General features: G+C 37.9%; 1 protein-coding gene across 1 annotated transcript in view; it reads right to left on the reverse strand.

The window, feature by feature from the left end:
• LOC131126158 (unconventional myosin-VIIb-like) overlaps positions 1–14,178 on the reverse strand; it is a 41,583-nt gene that overhangs the window by 21,291 nt on the left and 6,114 nt on the right. Inside the window, exons 8-20 of the mRNA XM_078791404.1 lie at positions 12,295–12,448; positions 12,135–12,211; positions 11,928–12,047; positions 9,886–10,028; positions 9,598–9,808; positions 6,427–6,562; positions 4,840–5,006; positions 4,610–4,750; positions 3,047–3,205; positions 2,766–2,858; positions 2,448–2,542; positions 1,927–2,011; positions 1,749–1,850 (exon numbers count right to left, since the gene is read on the reverse strand). Of these exons, the coding sequence (XP_078647530.1) occupies positions 1,749–1,850; positions 1,927–2,011; positions 2,448–2,542; positions 2,766–2,858; positions 3,047–3,205; positions 4,610–4,750; positions 4,840–5,006; positions 6,427–6,562; positions 9,598–9,808; positions 9,886–10,028; positions 11,928–12,047; positions 12,135–12,211; positions 12,295–12,448 (1,683 nt within the window). The remainder of the gene's footprint in view (positions 1–1,748; positions 1,851–1,926; positions 2,012–2,447; positions 2,543–2,765; positions 2,859–3,046; positions 3,206–4,609; positions 4,751–4,839; positions 5,007–6,426; positions 6,563–9,597; positions 9,809–9,885; positions 10,029–11,927; positions 12,048–12,134; positions 12,212–12,294; positions 12,449–14,178) is intronic.

The following is a 14,178-nucleotide window of genomic DNA, read 5'->3' on the forward strand; positions in this document are numbered from 1 at the left end:
CACTCACTGTCGAATAGCTTACTCGAAGCCTGACTCGCGGATTAAATGCTGTAGCGAGCATGCTAACTGTTTGCATGCTAACAGCAAACATGATAGTGTCTATGTAAGCTTGTACCTGAGAAAAAGGCTAAAATGTTAACATGCTCATTTTAGCATGTTAACATTAACATGCTAACTGCTAGCATGCTAACACCAAACATGATAGTGTCTCTGTAAGGTTATACCTGAGAAAAAGGTAAAAAAAAAACACCTAGCACGCTAACACCTAGCATAACAACACCTAGCACGCTAACACCGCCTAGCATATTAACGCCAAGCATAACAACGCCAAGCATAACAACGCCAAGCATAACAACGCCAAGCATAACAACGCCAAGCATAACAACGCCAAGCATAACAACGCCAAGCATAACAACGCCAAGCATAACAACGCCAAGCATAACAACGCCAAGCATAACAACGCCAAGCATAACAACGCCAAGCATAACAACGCCTAGCATAACAACGCCAAGCATAACAACGCCTAGCATAACAACGCCTAGCATAACAACGCCTAGCATAACAACGCCTAGCATAACAACGCCTAGCATAACAACGCCTAGCATATGAACGCCTAGCATATGAACGCCTAGCATATGAACGCCTAGCATATGAACGCCTAGCATATGAACGCCTAGCATATGAACGCCTAGCATATGAACGCCTAGCATATGAACGCCTAGCATATGAACGCCTAGCACGTTAACGCCTAGCACGTTAACGCCTAGCACGTTAACGCCTAGCACGTTAACGCCTAGCACGTTAACGCCTAGCACGTTAACGCCTAGCACGTTAACGCCTAGCACAATAACGCCTAGCACAATAACGCCTAGCACAATAACGCCTAGCACATTAACGCCTAGCACATTAACGCCTAGCACATTAACGCCTAGCACATTAACGCCTAGCACATTAACGCCTAGCACAATAACGCCTAGCACAATAACGCCTAGCACAATAACGCCTAGCACAATAACGCCTAGCACAATAACGCCTAGCACAATAACGCCTAGCACAATAACGCCTAGCACAATAACGCCTAGCACAATAACGCCTAGCACAATAACGCCTAGCACAATAACGCCTAGCACAATAACGCCTAGCACAATAACGCCTAGCACAATAACGCCTAGCACAATAACGCCTAGCACAATAACGCCTAGCACAATAACACTTAGCACAATAACACTTAGCACAATAACGCCTAGCACAATAACGCCTAGCACAATAACGCCTAGCACAATAACACCTAGCACAATAACACTTAGCACAATAACACTTAGCACAATAACACAGTCTACATAGGTTTTATCCATATGAAAGTGGTTAAAAATGCTAACATGCTAATGTTTCCATCATGATGTCGCCTAAAATGAAAACACCATCTGTGTAAGTTTAGAAAATAGCAAATTTGAAAATAGCAAAAAAGCTAACATGCTAATGATCATGTGATAGTTACCACTATTGAAAAATTATATGATTGCTAACTGTCAAAGTTGGCACTTCCGTAGCCATACAAAATTTTGAAGAAAGTTTAGACAAAAAAGTGAAACAAAAGCAAAAAATAAACATGTAAAAATGGTGGGCTTTTTCCAGCAGTGGTACATGTGTGCTGTGGGTATCATGTATGTTAAAAAAAAATCTGCAAATGTGACGGGGCTCCACTGTACATGCATATCAAATAAACAACATTGGTCTTGATTACATACGTGAGACTGTAACGTGACTGCCGCTGCTCGTTGTCTTTGATATTGGGACTGAAGCACCCGACCACGGACCTTTGAAACGAGGCGTCCAAAACCTTGCAAGAGCTATTTGGAACCAATGTGGGATGAGTTGCCAGAAAAGATACAGCGTTGAACACAGATACAATTTATCCAGAATTACCTTTCTATACACTCTGTTTTCCCTGTAAGCTCTCCAGTGTTTCTGCAAGACCACAGCAGCCCTCCGCTTCTTCAAAAAAGACTTTCTATAGAAAAATTGAGGGAATAATGACATTGTTAAAATCACTCATTCAATACCAATATTTATAATCTCGAACACCCGATCCAGACAACATATTTATATGTCTTTTCGATTTTTTGGGGATAAGAGGCAGAAAGGGGTGATGATGCAACTCTGCACTAATTATAATTAATTATATTAAATTATATAAAATATTAAATAATAATAATAATATTATATATAATATAATAATAAAAATATAATATTAATATAATTAAATATTAATATAATGTTAATATAATTAATTATTAATATAACTAATTATTAATTAATTATTAATATAATTAATTATTACTATAATATTAATACAATTAATTATTAATATAATGTTAATATAATTATTATTAATAATACAACAAACAATATGTATATATTTAGTTCGATTAGCATTAAAATTGCACCTGTCTTTGTATCCCAGCATGACCCGCTGAATCACAAGCGCTTTCTTGCTGAATTCTTCCTCTCTCAAACGTTCCAGAATGGCATCATGGGCATCCTGGGAAGTACAACTTTCAGTCCAGGAAATCCTCGCATAGATTTAAAAACAAGCAAACAACAAAGCACAAAAATAGCAGAAAGAATAGACATAACGGAAAAGCACCAGAACTGTATGTAGTATGTGATGCGTCGTCTAGTTTTGGATACAGACAATTTCACTAATGTGAGGAAATACTGGTAAAAAGTACACATGGAGACCAATAAAAGCTTTTTTTCCGAACCTTCAGGAAAATCTTGGTTTTCCCAATTTTCCACTCGTCAGATGCTGTAATCGCTCTCTGGCAGATGGCATCACAACAGGCGGCAGCTGTGTTCTGTGGATACGGACAAGCAGATTCATCGACAGAACGTGGTGCGCACTCCACAACGATATTTATGCAGAGTTTCGACTGACACTTAGAGAATATGTATCATAAGTGCCATTGGAAAACTAGTACTACAAGATTGATATTTGCTCATATCATCATGCTTCCAGTAAATAATGTTGTGTATGATATCTCACAGTTTTAGGGTCGCAGTCGGTAATCTTCAGGAGCACCCTGTATCGATTTAGGAATTCCTCAAAAGTGTGTCGAATGGGATAACCCAGATTTCTGATGCGGATGGTGTCCATCATGCCAGAGTATCTCAGCTGACGCATGCAAAGCTCTCGGTCGAAGTCCTTCAAAGTTGATTAAACAGGAAATTTGTGCAGCAATTTTTTTTAAAATCAACAACAAAATGAGTTCTTGAAGGAAGCAGGAAATTAGTTGTTGACCATCAACACAGATGTTATATTGTTGAAACTGTGAGTCAGATCCGGCTGTGCGGATCGTTTTAGGTGATGTGCTATTTACTTTATCTTTTTGTGTGAATTCACACATATAAAATTCTAACTAGGTATTTTGAGCGTTCTCATTTAGCTCAATATTTCAAAACATTCCCAGAATTTCCAAAAATATTTTCCCATAGAAAACATTTTTCAAACTTCCACATTTGGGACATTTCCCAACCGATTCAAACCATTCGAGTCAAAAGTTCGAGGTATATTCATGTTCATTTAGTGTATAAGTAATAACACTGTTAGCATTTAAGCATAATTAGCATGCCAACATTAGCACAGTTGCATTTTCTGCAATTTTTATAAGTAATAACTCTGTTAGCATTTAAGCATTGATAGCATGCTAACATTTCAGCCATTTACATTTGTATTAATGTTGACATTCAATGCTATTGTGCTAGATTTTGCATGCTAACATTAACATTTTAGTTGTTTATGAGTAGAAACTTATATAAACACTTACTGCTAACGTAATGTTAGATGTTAGCATAGCACACATTTTCTTGACATTAACACATGCAGACACTTAGTGCTGCCATTCTAGATGCTACATCCTGCATGTTAACATTAGCATGCTAATGTTAGCATAGTAGCACATTTAGCCATTAACATAAGCAGAACTCATAGAAACACTCAGTGCTATCATGTTGTGTTAGCATTGCTAATATTAGTATTAATTTCAGCCATTTTGATTACTATTAACACTGACTGACTCTTAATGCTATCATGCCAGGTTGCGCATGCTAATGTTAGCATATTAACATTTTATCCGTTTATTAGTAGAAACCGATATAAACACTTACTGCTAACTTAATGTTAGGTGTTAGCATAGCACACATTTTCTTGACATTAACACTTAGTGCTGCCATGCTAGGTGTTACATGCTGCATGTTAACATTAGCATACTAACATGCTAATGTTAGCATAGTAGCACATTTAGCCATTTATATTAGCAGAACTCACAGAAACACTCTGTGCTATCAAGTTGTTAGCATTGCTAATATTGGTATAATAGCATTTTGATTACTACTATTAACACTGACTGACTCAATGCTATCATGCGCATGTTAATGTTAGCATAGTAACATTTTATCTGTTTATTAGTAGAAACCTATATAAACACTTATTGCTATGAAGTTATGTGTTAGCATTCTAGCACTAGCATTGTAACATTAACATAGTAGCATTTGTTTTACATTTTCATAAATATTAACATGCATATTAACATATGGACTGATGCTTCACCTCAGACTGTTTGTTGTTGTTGGGTTTGAAGCAGCGGATGAAGTAAGGCTGGCAGACAGACAGAGCCCTCATGAGGGCATCCAGAGACTGACGGAATTGACCGCTCAAGGTTGGTACTTGCTTGCGGTTGTCGGTTGGGGACTGAGATGAAGTCAACACAACACAAAACGGCAAATGTGACAATGAAGAGTTAAAAAAAATCAGTTCAAATGTAGAAGATCCTTCCATACCCTCATGGAATTCCTGGGTGTCATGGTGATCTTCTTGTTATTTGTGGTCTTCAGTCCGTTGATTGACAGCTCCGATACAAAAATCTGCTGAAGCAGCTTGTTGGTGGAAATATCAACCATCTTGAATATGTCAGCGCTTACAGCATCTCTGTTTTTCTCAAGGAACCCTTCACGGGGGACACACAAAACACAAAACAATATTACCTCCGAACATCTTAAGCCCTATTTAATGCATTCAATATCAAAGACGTATTTATACCTTCTTTTTAAACCAGAACACTCGCTCCCAAATACATATTTATATGTCTTTTCCAGCAAAAAGAGGTGAGGATGCAACCACAGACTAATGGAAATCACCATTTGCTGCAGTTTTGAGGTGGTGAAGTAAAGAGTTCAACAGCAAGGAGAATTATTAATTGTTATTTAAATGTAAAACAGATCTAGTTTTGTGTTGTTTCCATATTTGAGGAAGTGAAAGTTACGTATTGAAATGAGTCTTTCCACAAAAAGCTGGTATTCTCCCTTTTTTTTGTTGGGAACTGATATTTGCCTAAAACTTACCAATGTTATAGCACTGATTACTAAAGAAAGATAAAAAGGTAGAAACATGCTACTGAATTATTAAAAACAGATGGGGTTGAATGAGTTAATATTCATTCATTTTCTACCGCTTTTCCTCACGAGGGTTGCAGGGGATGCTGGAGCCTATCCCAGCTATCTTCGGGGGCAAGACGCAGGGTACACCCTGGACTGGTGGCCAGCCAATCACAGGGCACATATAGACAAACAACCATTCACACTCACATTCATACCTATGGACAATTTGGAGTCGCCGATTAACCTAGCATGTTTTTGGAATGTGGGAGGAAACCGGAGTACCCGGAGAAAACCCACGCATGCACGGGGGGGAACATGCAAACTCCACACAGAGATGGCAGAGGGTGGAATCGAACTCAGGTCTCCTAGCCGTGAGGTCTGCGTGCTAACCACTTGACCATTTGTCACTATACAAAAGGTAAAAAGTCTCAATTCACCAGAATTCACCATTAAAAAAACCAAGTACCGTGCAGCCCGAATGAGTCAATAAGGGGGGCTTAATTTGGAAAGTTAATACATAAAATTAGCGCTGTGCAATTGATTGCTTTCCAGAACTCTTTCCCCCCCAAGTGCTGCACATTTAGGGTTTGAAAAATGCTCAGTTCCCATCATATCAAGATTATTTATGCAGTTTTGATGCTTCAACACAAACTACACATGTACAGTATTATGAGATGCATTACAAACTGTAGTCAGCTTTGACTGATACTGTAAAATAGGTATAGATGGAGTGAACGCAGAACCTCATCCTGTTTGAAGTCACATAGGATTTTGTTTTACGACACGGGCTGTCAGCGGGAATTTATTAAATATAACAAGCATCGGGTATAAGTCTGTGGATTTAAAAGCAAATCCCTTGGGGGGTGGAAGGGGGTAGCTGTGCATTGGGGGAGAACAATGTATAATGCAGAGACCTCCGTCACGTTGACACTTTCTGTCTAAATAATTCAACTGCAGCAGGAGAACACCGTACAGGAACACGTTGCTTACCTTTGGAGTCGTAATAAACGGCGCCGGCAAAGTGACAAATCCCAAAATCTGTGTCATGTTCTCTTTTCGAGGCGATGAAGGTCTTGTCTCTGTGATGCTGCTGATTCATCTTGTTGAGCAGTGTGAAATCTGTGCCCTGTCAAGCACCACCGTGATTATTTCACTGTAAACTGGTACAGTAGTTTCCAGTGTATAAGCCAGTACTTTTTTTCTTAAAACTTTGAATCTTACGGTTTATACAGCGGTGCGGCTAATTTAATGTTGTGACGTCGTCTTTACTTCAGAAGCTAATAATTTAAATACTGTACTGCTCACGAGTCAATAAGGAATCGGTAGCTATTTCTGTGGCAGTAGCCAAACACATGCTATAAAGGGAACTCAGGACAAACTATCATTGATCACACAGCAACTTAACACTCAAGAAGTAGGTAAGGAATAAACAAGTACCAAAAAAGGTTTACAATAAAAAAATTTTGAATGGCAATTCTTCCCAGTAAAGCATTTCATTGGCCATGGTTGCCGGGGCACTGCCCCTGTACACCAGTGGGGGGGGGGGGGGGGGGGCTGAATGCTATGACCAATGACATGTTTTGGATGATGAGAAACCCTTAAAATTGTTGTTTTCTGGACTCTTATTGTATATTTCTTACCTACCTTTTGAGTGTTAAGTCGCTGTGTGATGATTTGATAGTTCTGTTTAAGATGACACCCTGAGCGATTTCCACTGGATTGATCGTGAGTTCCCTTGTAGCTTGTGATTGGCTCCTTTCATATAAAGAGCTACCGGCACCACAGTATGGACATGTGTGGCTGATAGTTCGGTGCGACTTACATATGTACAAATTTGGTTCTCTAAATTTAGTGCGGCTTAAACACCGGAAATTACGGTATAAACATTTTATACAAAATGTAGTAAATAAGAAACAGTGCAAAACTATCATTCATCACACAGCAACTTAACACTCAAAAAGTAGGTAAGGAATAAACAAGTACCAAAACGGGTTTAGAATAAAAAAAAACATTTGAATGGCTTCCCATAATGCATTTCTTCCCAGTAAAGCATTTCACTGGCTGTGGTTGACGGGGCGCTGCCCCTGTACACCAGTGGGAGGGGGGCGGGGGGTCCCTGAATGCCATGACCAATGACATGTTTTGCATGATGAGAAACCCTTAAAATTGTTGTTTTCTGAACTCTTATTGTATATTTCTTACCTACCTTTTCAGTGTTAAGTCGCTGCGTGATGATTTGATAGTTCTGTTTAAGATGACACCCTGAGCGATTTCCAATGGATTGATCGTGAGTTCCCTTGTAGCTTGTGATTGGCTCCTTTCATATAAAGAGCTACCTGCACCACAGTATGGACATGTGTGGCTGATAGTTCGGTGCGACTTACATATGTACAAATTTGGTTCTCTAAATTTAGTCGGTGCGGCTTAAACACCAGAAATTACATTATAAACATTTTATTCAAAAGGTAGTAAATAGAAACAGTGCAGAACTATCATTCATCACACAGCAACTTAACACTCAAGAAGTAGGTAAGGAACAAACAAGTACCAAAACGGGTTTAGAATTAAAAAAAATTTGAATGGCTTCCCATCATGCATTTCTTCCCAGTAAAGCATTTCACTGGCTGTGGTTGACGGGGCGCTGCCCCTGTACACCAGTGGGAGGGGGGGGGTCCCTGAATGCCATGACCAATGACATGTTTTGCATGATGAGAAACCCTTAAAATTGTTGTTTTCTGAACTCTTATTGTATATTTCTTACCTACCTTTTCAGTGTTAAGTCGCTGCGTGATGATTTGATAGTTCTGTTTAAGATGACACCCTGAGCGATTTCCAATGGATTGATCGTGAGTTCCCTTGTAGCTTGTGATTGGCTCCTTTCATATAAAGAGCTACCTGCACCACAGTATGGACATGTGTGGCTGATAGTTTGGTACGACTTACATATGTACAAATTTGGTTCTCTAAATTTAGTCGGTGCGGCTTAAACACCGGAAATTACGGTATAAACATTTTATACAAAATGTAGTAAATAAGAAACAGTGCAAAACTATCATTCATCACACAGCAACTTAACACTCAAAAGTAGGTAAGGAATAAACAAGTACCAAAACGGGTTTAGAATTTAAAAAAATTTGAATGGCTTCCCATCATGCATTTCTTCCCAGTAAAGCATTTCACTGGCTGTGGTTGACGGGGCGCTGCCCCTGTACACCAGTGGGAGGGGGGGGTCCCTGAATGCCATGACCAATGACATGTTTTGCATGATGAGAAACCCTTAAAATTGTTGTTTTCTGAACTCTTATTGTATATTTCTTACCTACCTTTTCAGTGTTAAGTCGCTGCGTGATGATTTGATAGTTCTGTTTAAGATGACACCCTGAGCGATTTCCAATGGATTGATCGTGAGTTCCCTTGTAGCTTGTGATTGGCTCCTTTCATATAAAGAGCTACCTGCACCACAGTATGGACATGTGTGGCTGATAGTTCGGTACGACTTACATATGTACAAATTTGGTTCTCTAAATTTAGTCGGTGCGGCTTAAACACCGGAAATTACGGTATAAACATTTTATACAAAATGTAGTAAATAAGAAACAGTGCAAAACTATCATTCATCACACAGCAACTTAACACTCAAAAGTAGGTAAGGAATAAACAAGTACCAAAACGGGTTTAGAATTTAAAAAAATTTGAATGGCTTCCCATCATGCATTTCTTCCCAGTAAAGCATTTCACTGGCTGTGGTTGACGGGGCGCTGCCCCTGTACACCAGTGGGAGGGGGGGGGGTCCCTGAATGCCATGACCAATGACATGTTTTGCATGATGAGAAACCCTTAAAATTGTTGTTTTCTGAACTCTTATTGTATATTTCTTACCTACCTTTTGAGTGTTAAGTCGCTGTGTGATGATTTAATAGTTCTGTTTAAGATGACACCGTGAGCGATTTCCAATGGATTGATCGTGAGTTCCCTTGTAGCTTGTGATTGGCTCCTTTCATATAAAGAGCTACCTGCACCACAGTATGGACATGTGTGGCTGATAGTTCGGTGCGACTTACATATGTACAAATTTGGTTCTCTAAATTTAGTCGGTGCGGCTTAAACACCGGAAATTACGGTATAAACATTTCATACAAAATGTATTAAATAGAACACCACCTTCGGGAAATGGCTTTCCTCGTCTATCAGAGCCAGCAAGTTGCAGGGCTTCCCAGCCAGAAGGTCCAGAATCTTCTGATTGTCACCAAAGTTGATGTTCTTCCACACGATATCTTCTTTCAGATATTCCTTCTGCTCCAACTTGAAAATATGTCCCACAAAGAACTGCTGCAGCTTCTCATTGGCAAAGTTTATGCACAACTGCTCAAAACTGGAGAAAAAAAAAAGGAGTTTGTTCACTTTAAATGTGACTTCTGACTTTTGAAGTCGTATAAGAAGCTTTCTGACCTGTTTGTTTGGAAGTTCTCAAAGCCAAATATGTCAAGCAAGCCGATAGACAGATAAGAAGATTTGAGGTTGTCGGAGAGTTTCTTGTAGATAACGCTGTTGATTTTCCCGACAATCCATATGAACAGTTTGTTGTAGATTGCCTGAGAGATGAGACACAAAAAAATACACAATATAACAATATAGACAGAAATATTGGCACATCTTGTCATTGCATAACCTAAAGCAAAAAAAAAAACCTTTTCATCACAGACGAGGACCAATCGGCAGGCGTTTCATTGACCAACCAATGAGCAGACGGGGTGCTCTTCAGTGCGCTCTCGCAAGTAAACATGGAGGAAAACAATAACAGGCCGCAGTATCCCTTGATTTTGATTACTGAAGGTGCTAGCTAACATGCCTTCTGTTCACATGCTAACACCTTATATGATAGTACAAAGTGTCAATGTATGGTAATCCCTGAGAAAATGGCTACAATGCGAACATGCTAACGCTAACATCTTAATGTTAGCATGTTAACACCGAGCAAAAAGTACTTACACAAATGAAAGTGGTTAAAAATGTTAATATGCTAATGTTAGCATCATGCTAACATGCTAATGTGATTGTGCTAGCAATGCTAACTTAATAGCACTTAGTCTTTATGTAAGAAGCAAAGCTTATTAAATCCTACCCCTCCATCTGGTACTTTTACAATCAGTAACTGTTACATTTGTTCACTTCCTGCTTTCCATAATACAGTTTAAGGTTTTTTATTTTATTTTATTTTTTAATGAAAATTGATGAAATGCTAACATGTGAAAATAGCAAAACAGAATGCTAATTTCAGCATGCGAGCTGTTAACCGCCATGCATGTTCGCATGGAAATCGCTAGCACTTTGTCTTTGGGCAACTTTATACCTAAATGATTATACGATAAGGTGCAAATTAGCATATTGACAGTGTCAACATGCTAATGGTTAGAATGCTCGCTTGCACAACGAGCCTGTTGATTAGTTTGAACTCTGCTGTCAACGAGCTAGCTTGCTTAGTTGCAGTACAGTAACATGCTGATGTGATTGTGCTAGCAATGCTAACATAATAGCACTTAGTCTTGATTTAGGTTTATACATATGAAAATTGCTTAAATGCTAACGTGAAAATAGCAAAACATTTAGAATGCTAATTTCAGCATGCGAGCTGTTAACAGCTAACGTTCGCATGGAAATTGCTAGCATTTTGTCTTTGGGCAACTTTATACCTAAATGATTATATGATAAGGTGCTAATTAGCATATTGACAGTGTCAACATGCTAATGGTTAGAATGCTCATTTGCTCAACGAGCCTGTTGATTAGTTTGAACTCTGCTGCCACCGAGCTAGCTAGCTTAGTTGCAGTACAGTAACATGCTGATGTGGTTGTGCTAGCAATGCTAACATAATAGCATTTAGTCATAATAGACAAACAACCATTCACACTCACATTCCTACCTATGGACAATTTGGAGTCGCCAATAAACCTAGCATGTTTTTGGCTAACATGTTCGCATGGAAATTGCTAGCATTTTGTCTTTGGGCAACTTTATACCTAAATGATTATACGATAAGGTGCAAATTAGCATATTGCCAGTGTCAACATGCTAATGGTTAGCATGCTAGCTTGCACGACGAGCCTGTTGATTAATTTGAGTTCTGCTGCCACCGAGCTAGCTAGCTTAGTTGCAGTCCAGTAACATGCTGATGTGATTGTGCTAGCAATGCTAACATAATAGCATTTAGTCATAATAGACAAACAACCATTCACACTCACATTCCTACCTATGGACAATTTGGAGTCGCCAATAAACCTAGCATGTTTTTGGCTAACATGTTCGCATGGAAATTGCTAGCATTTTGTCTTTGGGCAACTTTATACCTAAATGATTATACGATAAGGTGCAAATTAGCATATTGCCAGTGTCAACATGCTAATAGTTAGCATGCTAGCTTGCTCAACGAGCCTGGTGATTAGTTTGAGTTCTGCTGCCACCGAGCTAGCTAGCTTAGTTGCAGTATGTCAGACCTTAACAAAGGCGTCTCTACTGGCAGCAGCCTGCTGACAGTCCAGCGGTTTGGTCACCATCTCTCTGTTGGTCATAAAGGAACGGTGGGTCAAACTATTGGCCAGTGAGGACTTTTGGACCTGTGGGAAACACACAAAAATAGGGAGCGTACATGTAATATCTTCCTCTATTATCATTATTATGGCTGAGAAGACAAGAAGACTAACCTCGAGTAGTGATGCTGCAATGCTGAAATGTTCAGATTTGCCGATTTCGCTGCTTTCCATGTTATTTTGTGTGTTGGCTAATGAAAAAAATCACAAGGTCAATATTAGTTTAACTGTGATATTTATGTTATTTTGTGTTGAAATGAAGAGGCAATCTTGCCTTGAAAGGAGACGTTGCCCAAGTGTAATATCGCTGCAAGGAGCTTGAGAATTTCGTAACATTGCTGGTCTGAGAATGTCAGAATTTTCATGGCAGATCGAATACGATTGAAGTCCATGGCGTCATCTCTTCCTTCGCATGTGATACAGCCCCCCTGTAATACATTTCATATTTTTGTGATGCATGCAAGTATATTGTAAATGGATGCACAGATTGACCGCTAGTGGCGGAGTTGGCCCCAAATATGTTTTGATTTGTGGAGTTCTGGTGGCACTTCTTTTGCCCGCCCCTCGTCATGCAGTGTTTGTGTCATCCCGTCAGGTTGTTTGGTGCTAAAATTGGCCAAAACTTTAGCTACTGCGAAACATCTGTTTTCTAAAAACAAAGCCTTGTCCAGTTGTTGATGTATGTCATGTTAAATGAAAAGAAACAGGGAGGCAGGCAGACAATTGGGGTGCTGCAATGACGTCAGCCTCCCAGAAAAAAAGACTGTTGTCGCAAAAAAAACTTGGAACTTTATTTTACAGGCATTTCCTGAGACAAAGGGGGAAAAAGGGGGGACTTATGTGACCTTTGGCCTTGGGCATCCTCACAAATTTACAATTTTTGTCTGTTCAATTTACATTATTATGGTAAAATTATGACTTTTTTCTCACAAATGTATTATTTTTTTCTTGTAAATTTACACCTTTATTATGGTAATATTACAACTTTTTTCCCCTCAATTATTTATTACTTTTTTTTCCTCACAAAAAAAATCTTGTACATTTACAACTTCATTATGGTAATATTACAACTTTTTTCCCCTCAAATATTTATGACTTTTTTCTCGTATATGTACAACTTTATTATGGTAATATTACAACTTTTTTTTCTTCTGAATTTTTTACTTTATTGTGGTAATATGTCTTTTTTTTCCTCACAAATGTATGATTTTTTTCTCATAAATTTACAACTTCATGATGGTAATATTACATCTTTTGTCTCCTCAAATATTTACGACTTTTTTTCCTGGTATATGTACAACTTTATTATGGTAATATTACAACTTTTTTTCTTCTGAATTTTTTACTTTATTGTGGTAATATTACGTCTTTTTTCCTCACAAATGTATGATTTTTTTCTCATAAATTTACAACTTCATGATGGTAATATTACATCTTTTGTCTCCTCAAATATTTACGACTTTTTTTCTGGTATATGTACAACTTTATTATGGTAATATTACAACTTTTTTTCTTCTGAATTTTTTACTTTATTGTGGTAATATTACGTCTTTTTTTCCTCACAAATGTATGATTTTTTTCTCATAAATGTACAACTTCATGATGGTAATATTACATCTTTTGTCTCCTCAAATGTTTACGACTTTTTTTCCTGGTATATGTACAACTTTATTATGGTAATATTACAACTTTTTTTCTTCTGAATTTTTGACTTTATTGTGGTAATATTACATTTTGTTTTCCTCACAAATTTATGATTTTTTTTCTTGTAAATTTACAACTTAATTATGGTAATATTACATCTTTTGTTTCCTTACATATTTGCGACGTTTTTAAGATATTATAACTATTCCCCCCTCAAATATTTATGACTTTTTTTCTCGTATATGTACAACTTTTTTTCTTGTGAATTTTTTGACTTTGTGGTAATATTACATCTTTTTTTTCCTCACAAATTTATGATTTTTTTTCTTGTAAATTTACAACTTCATTATGGTAATATTACATCTTTTGTCCCCTCACATATTTACGACTTTTTTACGATATTACAACTTTTTCCCCCCTCAAATATTTATGACTTTTTTTCTCGTATATGTACAACTTTATTATGGTAATATTACAACTTTTTTTCGTGTGAATTTTTGACTTTATTGTGGTA

The sequence above is a fragment of the Doryrhamphus excisus genome, linkage group LG6, assembly GCF_037039965.1.
Source record: "Doryrhamphus excisus strain RoL-2023G ecotype Guam linkage group LG6, RoL_Dexc_Guam_v1.1, whole genome shotgun sequence".
Taxonomy (NCBI): Eukaryota; Metazoa; Chordata; class Actinopteri; order Syngnathiformes; family Syngnathidae; genus Doryrhamphus; species Doryrhamphus excisus.